The sequence below is a fragment of the Cyprinodon tularosa genome, unplaced genomic scaffold (assembly GCF_016077235.1).
Source record: "Cyprinodon tularosa strain WSP-4 unplaced genomic scaffold, ASM1607723v1 ctg329, whole genome shotgun sequence".
In the NCBI taxonomy this organism is placed as follows: domain Eukaryota; kingdom Metazoa; phylum Chordata; class Actinopteri; order Cyprinodontiformes; family Cyprinodontidae; genus Cyprinodon; species Cyprinodon tularosa.
The window spans coordinates 868,676-888,901 of NW_024039040.1; the positions used below are offsets into that span (position 1 = coordinate 868,676).

At 37.7% G+C, this 20,226-nt stretch overlaps 1 protein-coding gene across 1 annotated transcript in view; it reads left to right on the plus strand.

Moving 5' to 3' along the window:
- The window catches only part of vipr2 (vasoactive intestinal peptide receptor 2), an 85,483-nt gene that overhangs the window by 42,854 nt on the left and 22,403 nt on the right, over positions 1-20,226 (plus strand). Inside the window, exons 3-4 of the mRNA XM_038293556.1 lie at positions 4,463-4,576; positions 11,746-11,837. Coding sequence (XP_038149484.1) covers positions 4,463-4,576; positions 11,746-11,837 — 206 coding nt within the window. The remainder of the gene's footprint in view (positions 1-4,462; positions 4,577-11,745; positions 11,838-20,226) is intronic.

Here is a 20,226-nt window from a genome sequence, read left to right on the forward strand (position 1 = left end):
ACTCAACACTTGATGTGTCAGGATCTTTCATATTTCTAGACAAAGCAGCAATTATTAATTTCTGACCTCCAGCTGAGCAATATAGAACTGTCAAATTCAGCCTGGGCAGCTGCTCTCTTTCTGTTATTAAAGACTTCTTTTTATAGCGTTTTCACTGCCCCACTACAGTCCTCGGTCACAAAAGACCTTTAGCCAAGCTTTATTTTATCCCACACTCTGTCTCCACTCATCTATCACTAAAGAGCCAGGTTCACTGTTTGCCATCTACACCATAGCACCCATTAGGACTTAAGCTGAAAACTAGAAGAGCTATCTCTGCCTAGAGCTTATTTGTTGTATTCCTGGAGGATTGGCGCTGCCCTTTTGAACCTCTTGATGTATAGTGCTTAACTTAACAGCACAAGATCACATATGTACCTTCAGATAGTGTACACCCTTAAAACTTCTTTGACTTCAGTCTGAACAAACCAATCCGTTTTAACCAATTAATATTGTCTGAAAGATCATGTGCAAGACCATTTGGTCCAAACATTTTCTACTACCTGAACAAAGTACACATTGTAAATGGAAAATCTGGAAAAAATAATCTCCCTGATGATAGACGTCACTCTGCTGAGGCCTTGGAATATGAGTTCTTGGAACGGGAGCAAGAACAGAACGAATCAATAACAAAGACAGCCCAAATGGTCGATGAGGTAATGGGGAAACATACGTCACATCCATCATTGCTCTGGAGTACAGTGACCACTCCTAAAACCCCAACAAACGGGTGTGAAATCCCAACAGAATAATCTCCCCTCCAACTGGAACCCAACAAGCTCTTCCATAGCACAATCTCCTGTATCAAGCGCAACACTACAGCTGAGTCTGTACATTCAACATGAAAACTCAACTCCCACCCCAAGACAGCATTTTATCAAGAACAGTACAAATAAAATGTTTACCCAGACTTACCCCCCTGCTTCCACTTACTTTCCACTGCTCTCCACTCAGTAGATAATCTGGTTGATAATTCTATTCAAATTTTTTATGCATCATTGATTCCAGTGCTCCATATAAAGTGAAATTTGTCTCTGGGAAGATGAAATCTGTACGGAGAAAGGCTCCAAGAGCAAGAAAAGAAAAAAGGGGGAATGCCAAAAACCTTAATTAAGGTGGCGAAATAATGGACTTTACTATGAAATTTATAAAGATAAACCTAACAGATATAACTTACAACTAAAAGATATAAGAGCATCTTTCTTCCCTGAGATTATCAATGAAAACAAAAATACTCGCAGCTTATTTGCCAACAAACCCTCTGTGGCCTTTCTCTGTGGCCTATACAATCTCAATCCCAGCTTGTTACATTTTGGCGCTTAGTCAAGTCTCCTACGCGTCAGATACTGAGATGACGGGATAGCCCTGTCGTCAGTAACTGCTGCGCAGAGTTCATGCCAGGCTGTATCAGCAACTTGAAAATATTTTTCAATGAGCTGTGAAGTAAAAACTTACCACTAACCTACAGTATCATCCCTTAACCTAACCCCTCGTCCTAAAGAAACAGTACTATGTTTCTATGGTAACACATGTTACCATACACTCCTAAAGCTACCTAAGTAAGTTTATAGGGCAACTTTTTTTTGTCTGGGGTCCTGTGATACACTGTCCACAACCTGTCATTTACCCTGCATGTAACAGACTGATGCGAGGGGTACCCTCTGCGTCAATATGTGATGACTTGGGATGAGAACATGTTGTATGGCTGATAAACTCCAATCTAAGAAGGCCTGCAATGACTTTGCAATGTTTACTGAGAAAATACAAGTTATTACAAAAAGCAGTCTGCACATCAAGGCCAACTTCAGTAACAATACTGTCTCCAGTTAAAATAAACTGTCCCAATTCAGCCAAACAAACTGCAAACGTTCAGAAGAAACTGTTTAGCAACTAAGCTCCTCTTCCTGAAGGCTTGATGTTTTACTCACATGTTTTATTAAAAAGGTTTTTTTTCCTGTTTTAGGTGCTGATTTGATTCAAATCATAAACACATCCCTTATTTTGGGTGCTGTCCCCTAGGCCTTAAAAACAGCAATTATCAAGTTGTTGTTGCAAAAGAGAAACGTGGACAAATTCAGCCTGCAAAACTGGAGGCCAATCTTAAACTTCCCATTTATCTGTAAGCTTAGTGAAAAAAGTTGTGTTTTAACTGTTAAATGCTTTCTTAATCATTTCAAGCTGCCTTAAAGTCTTTCAGTCAGGATTCTGTGTCAAGCACTGTACAGAGACTGCTCTGATTAAGGTGTTCAATGACATCCATATAAATTCATACTCTGAAAGAACCACAGGGCACATGAGGGGTTCCTCAAGGCTCCATTATGGGCCCCCTTTTATTCAACATCTCAATGGTCGCCTTGGCTCAGATTATAGCAAACAACAAGATCAGTAACCATAACTATGCAGATGACACACAGCTTTACATTACAATGTCCTCAGGTGACTATGAACCCATCAGTGTGTTGACTAGATGCTTTGAACAGATCGTATGCGCATGCACCATCATTTTCTACAATTAGAAGACTAACGTCCAAGCACTGCCAATAACTGCCTCTGACCCTTGAGGTTAAACAGTTAACTGAGGTTGAAGTTAACTGAGGTTTGTTGAGACTTGTTTTATTTGTTTTACTGTCTGCTTTTATGATGTTTTATCTTTATTTGCTTTTACTCTGCTTTTATTTGTCTTCTATTTTTTTGTCTAATTTATTTAAAACACTTTGAATGGTCCCTACAAATAAGATTGCCTTGCCTTGCCTTACCCACTTTGGCATGAGACTTTTGTTGCTTCTTGCATGTTTAGCGTTTTTCAAGTTACCTGACACTTTAGTACTACTTGACCTAGGGCTACTCATTTTTTTTGTTTTCATCCACTCCTTACTGAATTTACTGGTATGTTTTGAGTCATTGTCATGTTGCAGAATTTAGTTCTGCTTCAGCTTTTAGATAGTTTTACATATCTCACATTTTCCTCAAGAAAGTTACTTTTGTGCATTCTGTTTCCTTCTAGTTGATTAAAGACACACATTCATATTTAAAGGAGAATGAAATGGCTCTACGGTAGGCCTTGTTATAGAATTTTAGGAATTTCTTGGCCTTTTTTTTGGAGACTTCTGTCATGACACAGGACAAAAGGACCCAGTATTAAGGGCGAGACAGACAGTGGGATAATTCAAAGCATTTATTTAAAAACAGATCGGACTGTGGATCTGCATTATCAGTGGCCAGGGCAGGGCACCATCCCTCACTGGAAAACTCTGGTTGGAGAAAAAACACAGATTAGGGGCCAAGATAATCTGACGAAGGATAATTATGTATATGAGTCACTAACCTGGTAATACAATTCAGACCATCTCCAGAAAATGAGGTAGGATCCAGCCTTTGAGCTGTCAACAAGATGCAAGGGGTGTGTCCCAGTTGCAGGAGAGGAAAAGCAGGAGTCCAAGAAATCAGGAACACTATGGAACACCTTCTTCACTGAGACCAGGCAGGAACAGGGCACGCTCAGTGGATAAGAGGCAGGTCAGAATCAGGATATCAGGAACACTACGGAACACTAAAAAAAGGTCTCTTTACTGGCCCCTGAGAATGAGCACTAGAACGAGAGCATCAGCATCACCAACAATAATCTGGCCCTGATAGCTGGGACTGAGCTGCATACTGTATATAGAAGCAGGAGCAGGTTGATTAGATGAGCAGAAATTGGAAACCCAATCATTTTAACCCCCAAAACAGTTCAGGGGTTAATCTCCCAGCGTCTGACAGCAGGAGATGCAGACACAGAATTAGCCTGAAACAATCCAGAATCTCCATGCATGCCAGACTGGAGCAGAAAGAAAACAAAAAAATAAAACACTGTTCAAACTCAGAACTACCCTGTCTGTCTACCAATGGGTGCTTATTTGGCCAGATTATTCTGTCATAAGCTCAGAACACAGGAGCCAGAATTCAGTGGAGACAAACAGTGAAATACTTAAAGGTGTTTATTGTTAATACAAGAGCGGGCTCTGGATCTTCTTAATCCTTTACCAGACTTTTTAGCTGCTACAATATTCTGTCTTGGCAGAACTTTCAATCCCTCAATGACATTCAATCTTTCTTCAACAGTCCAGAGCGTGCCAAGCTAAATGTCTTGGGAAAAATAGGACAATGTTCAGTGTCTGTAGCTGATGTGTTACAACTGTGTGTGAATTAAACAATTTTAAGTATTAATAAATGTGGGTGTGCCAAAAACAAAAATCCGAGAGGAATTTCTTATTTATAATTTTTATTCAGTGAATATATGCGATGTTTTTGTCATTTTAAATTACAACTCAACCTAAAGTGAATGAACCTGGACTTTTCCTTTGTTTTCAATTAAGCTCATATTCAAAAACTGAATTGAGATGAGTGATAACCTTTGCTAATGCATTATCTTTCTGTTGGACAGAGCCGGGATGCAAAGGACACTGGGACAAAATAACCTGCTGGGACCGAGCTGAATTTGGAGAAACTGTCACTATCCCTTGTCCTCGAGCCCTCAAGATTCTATTCGGCAGAAATGGTGATTTATGATTCATTTTGACTATTAATTTGTTATATTATTATGACCTGAATTTTTTCCTTGTGTTTCTCTTTAGATCAACACAAGTAAATAAAAATGTTGTCAAAAACAAACAGAAACAATGTCAAAGTGATAACAAACCAGCAATAAGTTTAGATGAGTCAAAGGATATGGTAAGCCTTTTTTCAAGCAGAGGATGAATTACCCAATAACAGCTTTTGGAGTTGGCAGTGAAAGACTTATGATTTTATCTTGTATCTAAGGAGTGGTTCTTATTCCCCGCTGCCACACTTCAGACAGCAATTAAAAGATGACTAACAATATACAGGAGATATCACCTGATGGCATACTGAGGAGATAATGCAGTCTTTGGAATCAGGTGTGCTGAAGCAGAGACACATCTGAAACATAAGGGAGAATGGGAGTGCATGAAGACCTGATTAGAGAACCATTATTAGACCTAGAGGGCTATTGATTCTGCAACGTTTAAGTCCAACTGTGTAGACCAATAATTTAAAATTTGAGCCCATTTGTCCTAAAAAAAATAGAAATAGAAAGTTTAAACTTTACTAAAACTGGGCCATCAGTGGGACAAGAATACAAAAATAGTAGCAAATCATTACCTTGGACCTTCAGAGGACTGGGCAGAAGGAGATTCCTGCAAACTTTAATACACTAACAGAGCAAGAAGAGAGAGCAAAAGTTGATCAGAATTATGCAGTTTTACGGGGTGCACTTACTTCATTTTCATTGGAGCATAACCTTTATTTATAAAAGAAATTGTACAATAAGATGTATTTTTGTAAAATTGAAATTAAATACTTGTTATATTTTGTTGTATATTCCTGAAATAGGTTCTACATTTTTTTACCCAAAGCAGCACTGTGTTTGCATCAATTTTCTTTAAAGGATCCCAAATCCCTTTGAGTACCATTTATTATGCAAGTAAATGTAACTGATCAGTTAACCTCCAAGGATGTAAATGAGACAGCTGTCATATCTGTAGCGAAATCTCAAAGTAACTTACTGTACCTAAATAGTGTTATTTTCTTGATCAATTTATTTGTCTAATCCATTTTCTAAGAGAAAATGGATACATTTCAAAGGAATAATGTAACAGCTTTCTTTGTCTTCATCACTACAGTTCATGATGGAAGTGTGACTTTATTTCTGAAATTTCCCACAGGCATGAGTTTGTCAGGGTTTTATGTATGTATGTTGTTAAATATATGTGTATAGATTACTGTCAGAGCAGTTAGAAGAGCAAACAGTCCTTTAGGAAGTAGGTTACGTTCAGCTGTGATGCTCTGCTGCTCAGCAGACACTCTGTCCTTTATGTCCCATGATTCACCCTCACTTTTCGCCTCATCTGTGTGACTCTGTGTGCTGTTAGTGGATTCCCTCCTGAATCCACCTCACATTTTTTCCTGCCGGTGACCGGACAACAGTTTGGGTTTCCGCTTCATTTTCCAAATTGATGACTGAACATTAGTAAGCACCTAGCGGCTCACTGACACTTCCCTCTGTGGGGCAGATCCTAACCAGCAAAGTCAGTGTGTTTTACTAATGCATTTTATAAAAACTTCATGTTTTTACAGTGTTCAAAATGAGGTAGTCTCCCTAAAAAAAACAGAATCTAAAATCTTTCCTTATACTTTTTCATTTATTTTTTCATTGTTGTTTTTAATTTAGACAAAAATATCTTACTATTTCAAGGGCTATTGTGTCAAACATGCATTTATTCAGCTAAATTGATTATAAATGGAAATATGAACTGTCCGTACAGTAATACAACGGAGAAACAACCACATTGTTAAAGGAAGAAAGTTTTTAACTTGTGCAATATAACATGACACCAAGCTGTCTCACTTACTCTAGGGGCAGCATTTTTTATGCACTGGCTATTGTTTGGATTTGAAAATCCTTGTTAATAGAACAATAACTACTGTAGTCTTATTGTGAATGTATGAAGCTGCAAACTAGGAGGCACCACATACAGTACGTCCCAAGGAATAGATGTGGCAGTTAAGCTCCATAATATTCAAACTGATTACAGATTTATGTGGGAATTATCTTCTATACTCGCTAACCATGTTTTTATAAATAGAAATGAATAATTTTTGGATTTGTCACATCACAGAATCTGTGGAGAAAGTGGTTTATGGAGAGGAGGCCTTCCAACCACAAAGATCTGGGGTCTTATTAATAAAATATTGCACGGTATCTATAAAAAAAAAAGTGTATATATGTCAAATATCCAAAAATTTTACACACGAAAAACCTTTACTGTAGGAATAGAAAATCATCTCAAGAACAAAATAATTCAAATGATAACATTTGCAGGGAAGTTAACGTACCCAAGTTTTAGGCCCTGTTATGTTTATATCTAAGGTTCAGAAATGAGACCACTAGAGAAAATAAGAATAAATTACTAAAATATCAGTCAAAACTGTTCTTTTAATGTAAATAAAAAAAAAATAAAAACCAATTGTCCTTTTGAGTGAAGCCTTTCTCATTTTCAATCACGCTGAAACATAAAAATGCCTTAGCTATGAATGATTTTTGTCTTTATGTTCTGATTTATCATCGCAAAGTTAAAGCTTGCTTAACATTAAAAAGGAGGAGCTTTGCTACAGAAAATAAGGGCTTATGTTATTTTAGACAATGGTTACATTTCCTTGTCTTTCTTGGAATACTGCCTTCTTACATTTGAGGATTTAGTTCCTTGTTACCTTTATTGAAAAGCTTTCTCATTAAAGTGTACCAGGGATTGGTCGCTTTACTTTAGCTTTTTTCCATTCTTAAACTAATTTTTTCCTTCTCTACTAAATCCAACATCAAACAAAACTGTTTTTTTTTTCCTTCCCCTAACCCTGAAGTTCCTGAGAACTCAACTATTCTGCAGAATTGCATCCACTGAAATAATCTCCAAGCTTCATCTGAGTTTAGCCTGCAGGATAACAGTGGAGAGGGTTTGTTAGGGGCACATTAAGGGCAGAAGTGTGGTTTCTTCCACTCGGCAGGCTAGTGAAGCTTTGAGCCTCTTGCAGTGCATTCTGGGCATCTCCAATGGGAGCTGAACTCCCAGTGCACTGCAGTGAACTTGGCAGTGAAAATGTCCCTCAGCAGTTCACAGTTTACTGAACATGGCACTTATTTATAAACACAATTAAGCTGCTTTTCTTCTGCAGTATCTAAAAGGGATGATTAGTACCGGTAATTTTCCAAAACTTGTGAGACATTCACTGTCCTGTATACATGGCAAAAGGGAAACTGTTATTGTAGTATTGCTATTTTTGAACGTGCCGTTTATAAGCTCTACAAAATTAGAACCAGCCTCCAGGTCACAGTCAGCTTTCTTTATAGTCGTTGTAGCTTCTTTGAGTCCCATATGCTGTGAGGCTGAGGCTTCTAGTTTTGCTAATTAGACAATTTACCTTTTCACTGATGACCTCTCAAAATAAATTTCTTTAGACAGTGAAAATATTTCTCTGCTATAGTTTATCTATGTTTTATTTTGTATTCACCACACCGTTCTCTGGCTCCAAGGCTTCCTCCTTCATTATAGCCATTATCACACCCAGAACTCCTGTTTGAACTGGTTTGAACTGCTTTTCCATTAATTCTAAGATATTAAATTATTTTCGTTTAGCAGCAATACACCTGATAATTGATAATTGATAAGGAATACTTTTAGCTCGCATGTGCAGTTTAGCGCTCGTTATTTGAGAATAGATCGGGCCCTTAGTCTCATAGAATTTAATGAACTTCACAGACCGATAACAATGAGGTGAGGAGAAAAAGGATGAGCTGAGGATCTGATGAATACTACTAGCAAAATGACTAACACTTTAAGTAGGACAGAAAACAGCTGCAAATGTCAGAACAAATGGGGAAACGCAGGTGCAGAGAATTATCTGCTACTCCAAAATTAAAAATATATGGCAAGGTCCAACATGCAAAACTATTGATAGATTTGCCAGTAACTGTGCAGAGTGAATTATTCTATGGTATCCATTAAATATATTTCAGGAAGATGATAATTTATTAATGCAACAAGATATTTACAGTTGATGTAATTAAATCAAAATCCAGAATTTCATTTGAAATGTTTGTTGGAAAAGATTTGAAATGGTAATTTTTTTATAGATATCTACTCAAACTGTGAAGAGAAGAACACAGCTTTCATATTTTTTTTGTCTTATTACTGACACTTTAAAATTTCTTTTTTTTACTATATATTTAAGGTAGAATGAATGGAGGAAAATATAAGGGAGAGCTAAATGCAATTTATATTGAGTCCTGGCTTCCCAATTCACTGAAAAAGTGAAATGTTTGCAAAGGAAAAGATTTTCTCTCATGTATCTCAGCTGTCTTGTGATGCAATGCATCCTGCCACGTTCACAAATATAATGTGGTGTATGAAGCAAAATCTTGTGCTTTAACATCCATCAGTGTTGTGTAGTTTCATACTACAGGCTGTATTACACTCAGCTTGTAAATGTCATGCAGTAAGGTCTGTGTTTCGTTACAAATTCTTAGTAGAATGCCTGACTTCATGGAGGACCTTTTCCTCTTGATTTGTGTGACTCCTTATGTTACAGTGGGTGCTTTGATGAAATATCTCATGTGTATGATGGAATAACAGAGCCCCAGATAGTCCTGGAACTTTACATATCAGCCCTGTGGCAGAAAGAACTTTATATTTTTAACCAAACTTGTGTCTTTTATGCTAAATGTCAGGGCTACTCAGATAAAAAGTGACAGTGAGTTCATTCAATCTGAGTGTAGCAGTTGTATAAGTTAATCACACTGAGAAAAAGAGGCAGTAAAAGGCTTTTAAAGAAATTGAAGAAAAATTCCAAATGAATTGATGTAATTAGATTGACTCCATTTCCCGACTCTGGATGCGTTATGTTTCTCCCCCTTTGTGTCTCTGACTTTTTAATTTCTTTTATCAGTTGTTCTGTTTTCTTCTTTGGTTTATTTTCCATTATATCAGTCTTTAGTTACTCTCTGTTGCCCCCATGTGCTTGTTTCCTTCTTGTCAGTTCCATTCACACCTGCTCCTTATTCAGCTCATTAGTCCATTCTTTGTTCTGTTCCCCTTAAATACTCCACCTCTGCAGTCACTAAGTGCTGGTTTGTTGTGTTGATTGTTATTTCCTCTTCTCTGGCTCCCCACGTAAGTTTTACCCTTGAAGGTTTTTGGTTCTTTATACTTTGTATATTTTGGATGTCTGCCTCAGTTACCCAATTAAATAAATCAGAACTCATCTCTGCTTCATTCATCTCTGCTTCATTCATCTCCGTCACCTCCTGGACTAGCAGCTTGCCCCAAGTGCAAAAGGACTAAAATCAGTCCTCATGTCCACACCACCAGCAGCCAGAGCTCCTCATCTCAAGGAGTCTCAATTATAGGATTTCTTTTATTGAGAATTGAATACCTTTTCCCTTTCCTACCCTCTCCAGCAGCACCCAGCCAGCCAGCTTTTCCAGGGCCCCTCTGTAGGCCAGTCCCCATGCCAGAGTCCTTTAGCCGACCAGAGCCCTTTAGTGGGCCAGTTTCCGAGCCAGAGCCCCCTAGCATGCTAGTCCCCGAACTAGAGCCTATTAGCTGTCCAGAGCTCATTAGAGGGCCAGTCCCCGAGCCAGAACCCATTACTGAACCAGTCCTTCCTTTTCCTCAGTTAGCTTCCCCCAGTGTCCTAGCCACACAGCGAGCTCCACCCATTGTCCTAGCTCCACCATCTGAACCCGTTAGCGTCTCCACAGCCCAGTCAGAACCCGTTAGCGTCTCCACACTCAAGTCAGAACCCGTTAGCATCTCCACACTCAAGTCAGAACCCGTTAGCACCTCCACACTCAAGTCAGAACCCGTTAGCATCTCCACACTCAAGTCAGAACCCGTTAGCATCTCCACACTCCAGTCAGAACCCGTTAGCATCTCCACACTCAAGTCAGAACCCGTTAGCATCTCCACACTCCAGTCAGAACCCGTTAGCATCTCCACACTCCAGTCAGAACCTGTTAGCGTCTCTACACTCCAGTCAGAACCTGTTAGCGTCTCCACACTCCAGTCAGAACCTGTTAGCGTCTCTACACTCCAGTCAGAACCTGTTAGCATCTCCACACTCCAGTCAGAACCTGTTAGCATCTCCACACTCCAGTCAGAACCTGTTAGCGTCTCCACACTCCAGTCAGAACCTGTTAGCGTCTCCACACTCCAGTCAGAACCTGTTAGCGTCTCTACACTCCAGTCAGAACCTGTTAGCGTCTCTACACTCCAGTCAGAACCTGTTAGCGTCTCTACACTCCAGTCAGAACCTGTTAGCGTCTCTACACTCCAGTCAGAACCTGTAAGCGTCTCCACTGCGCAGTTAGGACCCTATAGTGATCCACCACAGTTAGATCCTCTGTATGAGCAAGCTCTGTGCCATCCAGAGATCCCTAAACCCCAGGAAGGACCAAATGGCAAGACTGAGAACTCTTAAGAGCTCCAAGGTGGTGAAACCTCCAAGGCCCCTCACGGCCATCCTCCGGAAGTCCTCCTTCGTCACCAGCCTCACGGCTGTCCTCCGGAGACTCTGCCTCCCCTCTGGTCACAGGGCCGTCCTCCAGAGACTCTGCCCACTTTTTGTTTCCTGCGTCGTTTTTTGTTTGTTTGTTTGTTGTTTTTTGGTTTTTGTTTTTGCATTTGGGTCCTCAAGCAACCTCACCACTCATTGTTGACAGGATGATGAAATCATATTGTTGTATTGTCTTTTAGCAAAATAATTAAATGTCCAGAGTATGATAAATTTCTTAAGGGGTTTCTTTGACAAAACCATTTTACCTTCTATGCAGATTTTATGCAGCATATTGCCATTTTCTTGCAAAATGTTACAATGCTCTTTTTTTGTATATTTTTGCACTGAATTCTCAAAAATTGCAAACAAAATCTAATCCTTTAAAGTACTCATACCATTGTCTTTTTTTTTCTAATATCAGTGGATGTCTGTTTAGGCATTAGCCTTGTGTAACTTCATACACATTATAAATATATGGCACCTTTTCTGGTATAAACATATAGTCAGAGGGAAAGTAATTTTTGTGTTTTTTGTGTGTGTGTGTTTTTTTTTTCTTTTTACAGTGACTCATTGAAATTTTCTCTATCTTTTCCTCCCTAGGTAACATCAGCAGGAACTGCACAGTTGCCGGCTGGTCGGATGTTTTCCCAAACATAACCAGCGTCTGTGGGATTGACACAAGCCAGGAGAAGGTAACATTCTTTTTCTGGGGATGTTTTACCCTTGAATAAAAGAAAAGACATTCCCACCTCAGCTCATATGGAGCCAGACTGTAATTGTGACAGGAAGCTGTAACATCATCCAGACCATTAGTGGCCTCAAATCGACATACCCTGCAGGGTTAGTTGTTAATTAACACCGGTTAGTGGTAGGAAACCGGATCGTTAAAAGGTCAATATACCCAACCGTAGTGTGATACATGTGAGCTATATAAAACCATTTGCTGTCGCTAATGCATCAAATTGTTCTTAAGTTGTTGTTATTTCATACTGTTGGATACTGATTGGCAAGACAGACCTAGTCTAATATTATAGATCTTTGTCAATTTTTAATCAACAATTGGGAGAAGTTCCTCAAATATATTGTTGTATGCAAAAAAGAAACTTTGTTTTCTTTTCTGCAGTTGTTAGCAACAGCTTGTTAGAGTAAACAGTATAGTCTATATATTCTAAGATAAAGTTTTAAACAGAAGACGCATTTAATGCTTTAGACATTTCATTAACATGGTATTCATCCTTAACCCTACATGATCTTTAACTTTTCTGTACAAGAGAGAGTGAAAAGGCTGTGGCAAAAATGATGTCATTTTAAATGCAGTTGACCACTATGCTATCAAATGTTTTTCCCTGCTGAGTTATCTGTTAATAAGTCCTACAAATCCACCTTTCTACAACGACAGCATTCATTAGTGATGATCCTAACATGTGTGCCGGTGATGGAGTTAGGCTCTAGCACATCAACACCAGAGATTTCCCAATGATGACCTTCAAATTGCTTTTCTGAACTCTATTCTTTCTTGTTCTGACCTGTGATTCATCTCCTGGAACTCAGGTAAATTACTTTGTTTCTGACTCGGACTTTTAAATATTAAACCTTGTCATCTTGGAGGTCTTCTTCTCCCTTGTCTCAACTATCTTGACCTCTGGAGCCACCATCAGAGACATCTCCATAGTTACCATTATGGGTCATAGTGGATTCACATATTCAACCTAATGGCATTGAGGTCCTTGAGGGAGTCAATGTCAACCTACTTTATCAAAGTACTTCTCTCATATTTCCAAGGATGTCAAGGTCATCTGGGCTGTACTACTCACTTTAATCTATAAATTAAGGTCCAGCTGCGGCTGAGAAGAAGCCTTTTTCTCCATCATTAAATAATCCATGGTTCTGGTGACATTCCTGAACTCTCTGCCTCAAGCCACTCTACAAAGCCCCTGGACTGGATACCAAATATCCAAGATGAGAAGATGCATATTGCTTCCTATTTTCTATGGTTATGCAACATTAATGGTATTGGGGAGAATAATTTGGAGTCAGGAGGTTTATGCCTTCATGTAGATGTACTTTAGGTATTTCCCCAAAATCAGAACGCATTGTCGACATCATGAGATTCAGAGCTCAGTTTGAATTTCTAAAAGAAAGAGACAATGCTACAACCATTTAGAACATATACAGTCCCATCTAAATTGACTGGACCTTGAGGACATAATGCACCGATTATTAGGTGGGTTTGACCAGGGACAGGAATCTTAAGGTTGTAGGACCCTCAAAGACTGCTATAGCTTCACTTTATGTGCAACACTAGATTAAAAACAGCTAAAAACTACATTTGAATGAATTCAACTTAAAAAACACAGTAGAAGATGTGATTACCATTGCCTGGGGTTAAAAGAAGTTTCCTTATTTGGTTCTTCTGTGGTTTGGTTTACATTTCTAGTGTGCGTGGGTTCATAAGTGGTTACAGATTTGTTGTCTTCTTCACTTAATTAATCTCCTTAAAGATTGTTCTACAGTCTTAATTGTTTTGTTCATCTTCTTTGTATTTTTTTAGCATCCATATTTCTCCCACTCTCTGCCAAGCTACATGGATGTGTGGGTGGATTAAAGAAAAAATCTGGTAGTACAGTAACAGCTTCAAGCTTTTGGGACATACTGTCAGGGTCTGCATCACTTTTACTACTAAATCTGAGTGAGTGTCCAATCGGAGGGCCTGCTAATGATTTGTTCAGATATTTTAAATGTGTATGCTATGTGCCTCTAGATGCAGAGATTTACAGTTAAGGAGTTCAAGAAAGCATTATATGTTTTTGATTTCAATTAACTCGGTGTAGTTGGTTTTCGGTCTGGATAGTCTTGAAACTTGAATGCAGGTGAAGATACTCTCCAGTCTGCTGTTGAAGATTCTCAGTTCATAGTCATTCCAAAAAAGTAAAAAAGTTACATTGAAAAAGCTTCATGGATTGGAAGTGGAATGTCTTAACTTGGAAACAAACATCAGTGGATTGTTTTCTTAACTTTACTGGAATACTCTCGAGTCAAATCACTCAAGTTTATTATAAATGGCACTACTAAAATAGATTTAAACTAACTTTTTTATTTACGAATATAAGTTAATCTTATGGGTTGCTTTTCATTCCATTCCATTCTAAGATGGCTATAGGACAATGCAGACAAGTTTTTTCTGCACATCCTGTAGGTCCGATGCCATGGGATTTTGGTTTAAAAGAGCTACCAACTTTGTTCCTTCATAACACGAGCTCCGATACCCCCTGATCTCCAGTCTGCAACATTCTCTGGTGCTAAAAGTGCTGCTTTTCTTTTTCTTTAACATCCCCAGTCATGTCTTTGGCCATTTTGCAACACTGACGTCTTTCGAATTCCACTTTTGGTGTTTTTGGTGTGTTGAGGGCAAACTGCTTGCTTCTATATATCCACTGGCAGTTTAGCACATCACATGGAAGTATCTAGTCCAGCCTTATTTCCTCTCTCAGGACTTTTTTTGGTATCAAATGACAACATATTATAAAACTCCTTTTTAATGGGGTGAAATCTCCAGCAGATACACTGTGCTTTATCCGGGGAAGAAACACAGCTTAATTTGTAAGCTCTTAACCAGATGTGAAAACTTTTGAATGAAGAGAAGAAGAGAGTTGCAGATGTGGCAATAGCTGTTATTTTGTAAAATAAAGATGAAAGGGTAAACACAAAATAGTAAAGTGTATTATCTATGCAAAGAAAACATTGTTAATGGCAGCATTTGTTTATCCAATTAGGGATTATATGTGAGAAGCATAAAGAGAATAATTTTTCTCTCTTAATTTCCATTTGAACTCTCTCTGGAGCATTTTGATCAAGCTCAATGCATTTACAATGAAATAAGCTTTTATTTAAACACAGTTCAATAAAAAGTGAAATAAAAATTCTCAGGCAATTAGCCTGATAAAGTAATCTCCTCTGAAGGTTTTTCCAAGTGCATTCCAAAGGAAGGCTCTAGGATAGACCCTACATCTTCTATTACCCTATCCTAATATGTTATGCTTATAATACTGTGAATTTACTGTGATGCTTGTGGTGTGGAGCCCAAGAAGAATATTTTATACTATCATAGGGTCTCATGGGGATCCTAAGATAAACTAAACTTAACCAAACCCAGCTTGAGGTATCAAGCTGCAGAATGTGTTTAGAAATGCTGTCAGGTAGGAGGATGTCTGGGATACTTCCAGAACATTTCACCAAAAATGGCTTTATGAAGATAAAGATGGGAGGCTGAAAATGTGATTGCATTTTAAAGTATGGCATATCATTTTCTCCTTAAATAAATCAATATTTTCAGTATTGAAAAATATCCTTCCACTGAATAAAAAAGCACCTTTGCAATCTTGTACTCTTTCATGATGTGAAAGGGGAACCCGACATGTAAACAGTGACTGACAACACAGACAGCAGTCAGGAACTGGATGTTTCTGCTGATATATGTGCGGTGGCTGAATGCCATTTTTTTTTTCTTGCATGCTGTTTTGTTTTATGTTTGTTTGTTTCGTTGATGTTGGATTTTTACTTCCATTTCAGTGATTGCAGCATTTTATTTTTCTACAGCATTTTACTGTTGCATTAGTTTTTTTTGTGCTTGTGTGTTTTGGAATTTGCATCATATGATGACCAGAGATGGCAAAAGTACTCACTTTCCGTACTTGAGTAAAAGTACAGATACTTGTGTTAAAAAATACTCTGGTAAAAGTGGAAGTACTGATTAAACTTCTTTACTCAAGTAAAAGTAACAAAGTACAGGCTTGTAAATTTACTTAAAGTATAAAAGTAAAAGTAGAAACCACTTTTTTCATGCCGTTGCCTACATTTTAAATGGATGTCTGCCAATAGGACTAGATCTCCGTTGTGTTCCTTTCAATCATCTCGTCGTCCATGCTACTATGCTAACGCCACCGCCACCAAGCTGCAATAATTTGCCGCGAATGAATACCGCCGAATCTGTTGATTCATCTTGTAGTGGTGCGTCAAATGCAACGTAGATTCCCATCCAATTAGATTGAATTTGGTATTGATGACGTGAAAAATAATAACGGTAACTCCATTGAAATGATTCAAAACTAAAGTAACGAGCCAATTTTTTTAAAATGTAAGGAGTAGAAAGTACAGATATTTGTGTAAAAATGTAAGGAGGAGAAGTAAAAAGTCGCCATAAAAATAAGTAGTAAAGTAAAGTAAAAATATCAGAAAAATCTACTTGAGTACAGTAACAAAGTATTTGTACTTCTTTACTTCCCATCTCTGATGATGACACAGCTTGTTTCCTCTTTCAATGCACATTTGCAACTGTTGGCCCCAGCAGGGTAACACAGCAAAGCAGCAGGGATGTAATGAATGTTTTTAAGACTGGAAGAAACTACCTGGTTTGTAACCTTAGATACTACAGTGAAGCAATTATTTCAAAATGTTTTTACTCCTTTAACTTAAAAGCTATGCTTTATTATTTTGTTTAATTAAAAACAAAAAATGTGTGCTATTAAAATAAAGCTTCAAAAGTGTGTGAAAGTGTTCCAACATATATGATATAGACCAGGGGTCACCAACGCGGCGCCCGCGGGCACCAAGGGGCCCTCAAGGACCACATGGGGTGCTCTCAACGCCTTCTGAAAACAGCAACTCAGCAGTGGGCTAAGTTTGAAATTTTATTTTATTCTGTGACTCTTCTTTTTTTTATCATTTATAGAGTATTTCATCATAGTAATCATATAGGGCATTTTAGCATTTATAGAGATTTTAAAATTATAATGTTTTAAGGAAAATTAGAAATTAAAAGTTAACAATAAAAATATGTTTAATTTGGATGAAGTTTAGGTGAACGCTGACCCCTCTTGTTCATAGATCAGTATTGGTAGCCCTTCCTATGATTCAATAGCCATGAAGTCGCCCTCAGCCTTGAAATGGTTGGTGACCCCTGATATAGACATACTATTATCATACTTTATAATAGTGTACAGTAGTCACCATTCCAAATTTACCCAATTTCCTTGATGGGCCCCTGGCTGTCCCTTGGCCGGTCCCCTACAATTACTTTTTAGGCATCAATATTTGTTCTAAAATATTCTTTCTGCTATGATTTGTGGACATTAAGATCTAAAGAGAAGCGCTTTCTCTTGGTCAGACCCTATAATTCAGTGAAAGGGTGGAGTCAGAATAAAAAAATATGCAAGCACAGAAGAAGGAGGTGGTCACTCCAGTGGCTTGAAGTCGGAGGGGATTTTGTTGGGAGTTGCAAGGAAGTGGGCTGCCATTCAGCTGGCCTTTGACTGGGAAGGGCCATTTTTGAATGGCTGCTACTGTATATCCGTAAAACTATTTATGACATCTGTTTAAACACCTAGATTTACATTCCTCAACTTAGATATTTAAACAACACAAAATTTTATGTTACAAATAAAAGAAAACCAAAAATTTCACATGATATAACAATGAATTGCTAATAATACAGTGCATCTTCAAAGTTCTGTTGTAATATCCTTTATCGATGAACAGAACTTGTTGCAAATGGAGTTTCGTTCCTTTTTTGATTATGTTTATCCCAGTTTTTTTTACTTTTTGAGCTTTTTTACATTAAATAGGGTGAAACATGGCAATAGCATTGCCCTACAAGGTTCTCCTCCATCTGGACGATATCAGGACCTCTGACAAGATTTCTTCAGTCAATTCAGATGTGTCTTGTTTATAGCAGTTTTCCAAAAATAATCCTCAGAGAACAGCTGGCCATGCTTGGTCATCTCTCCCTGGTTGGGTTTATATCTCTGTTACAGGCAGTATTTATCATCTCCAATCCAGAAGAGTAATACAAACTGACATCATGGTTGAAGTATTGCCACAACCAAGTGCAATCTGCTATTTTATCATATTAAACCCCTTTTTGTGCAAACCGCCATCTGCTGAATTGTTTATAATTGAAGTTTATATAGGGAATTTTTAAGTGCCCCTTTGTCCCTCCTTTAGTCTACTTTGGACTGCAGTTTTAACTAATAAATAAGCCCCTTTTGTGTGCCTATTCTCTTTTATTTTTATATATTTATAAAAACATCATAAAATACTGCCCTTTTTTATATTGATTTGTTTCCTCCTATTTACTGCACTTGTGGGAAAGTCGTATGTGACAGGCAACTTAAAATGTTTCTGTTATTCTTTTTTTTTTTTCACTTTTCACAATCATTACAAAATGGCAGTACAATTTCTGATTTGAAGGTTGTTTGGCTCCTGTTGAGGTGTTATAGTAGTTGCTCTCCTCTGCTTTTAAAGCCATGCTTCAATTATGACCCCTACGTTTTTCTGAACCATCACTGTGCTTGTCTATCTTCCAGCCTGTTTATGCTCGTGTCTTGGTTGGTTCAGCTTCCATGCTGACTCCGAACCAGTCACACTGAACTTCCACAACAATAATTGGCATCTAGCAGAGAAAATTGGACAGTCTTTGCTGTGAAGTGTCTCAAGAAAAATATATACAAGAGTCACAGAATGTTTTTTTTTGACACATTTTGGTTATAGCACAATAACTAAAAAATATTCATTGAAAAACGTGCGGTAATAGAGTTCCATCCAAAGACAAATAGAAAAACAGCAAACTGAGACAGCTTGTTGTTGTATGTTTATTTTTCTAATTTCCCACTGACAGCTCAGTACTGTTTCCTGGTCTGAAAAAGACAAGCATTTTGGACCTGAGATGTGTATAGCTATTTCTACGCTTACAAATCACTTTGTGACAAAATAAATCTATTAGATAAATTAATCTATTACATTTTTGATAGTTTTCATTTCTTTCTGGGATTTAAAAATCATAAATACACAATTGAAATGAAAATATATGTATGTACACTGATGAGGCTTCATATGTAGAATATGTGAGATGGATGGATGATGATGATGATGATGATGATGATGATGATGATGATGATGATGTAATTGGCCTTTTTCCCTACCAAATCCATCAGCAGGAGACTTGATGGTAAAAAAAAGTGCAAATTAGATATTGTCTTTGTGATAAACAACAATTACAGCAACCTAATAAAGGAATCAAATACTACATACTTAGTTTTTTTTTTATTATCTCTGTCTTATTCTATGTGTAGTTCGTCCATATTTAACGTGCAACTTGCATGCTCCCTCTATTAGAGCATCACACAAGCATATAGCTAATAAATTAATATGAAGAATGAATGAATGAATAAATAATATGTTTGGGTCATTTTAAGAATTTCCATGTCAATTTGGATATTTCTAAGCAATTCTAATGAATATATGATAAAGGAAATTTCTTCAAAGACCTGAGAAACAGTCAGAAAGTTTTTTACACTACACAGCTTAATGCTACGCATTTCTGATATTTTCTCTTTTTTTTAAGAGTTTAAAGTTGGCACACAATGCTGCACAGTGGGATGTTCTGGAACTGTCCTTTCTCCAAGTCCCCTAAGTTTCTTCCCACAGTGCTAATTCATGCTTGTTAGGGTTAATTGGCTTTAGGAGTGAGTGTGTACAGCTGTCTTTCTCATGCTGGGAAATATTAATAACACATGGGCAGAAAAAAAAAATGATTTTTTGTACCTGCTAAAACGAATAAAGAAAATGTTAAAACTGTCCTATGTATACACTTAACTTCATATATTACAGAATGTTTGACATCCTCAGATAAATGTTTTTTTGTTTTTGTTTTTTTTTATCAGATGGGAACATTTGTATTCCGGCTAGATGAATAGAAGATATTTAATACTTGGTGACTGATGTCAGCTGTAGTAGAAGTGTAATGTTAAATATCTTATCTCTTTAGACAGTGAGCAGAATAAGGTTGCTTCCTGTCAAGAGGATTGACAGCTGCTCTGAAAAAAGTTTGACATTGACATGCCTTTAGGACCATGAGAGATGTCAAGAGATTATTTCCATCTTTGTCAGGCGGTTAAGGAATTTTATCGCTGCATCGGCAGTCTACCTTCTGTCACAGCAATGAGTAAAAGTCAAATAAAAACGCATAATCATCTCCTGGAAGTCAGCATGTATTCTTTATATATCTGAACCTATTATGTTGAAATT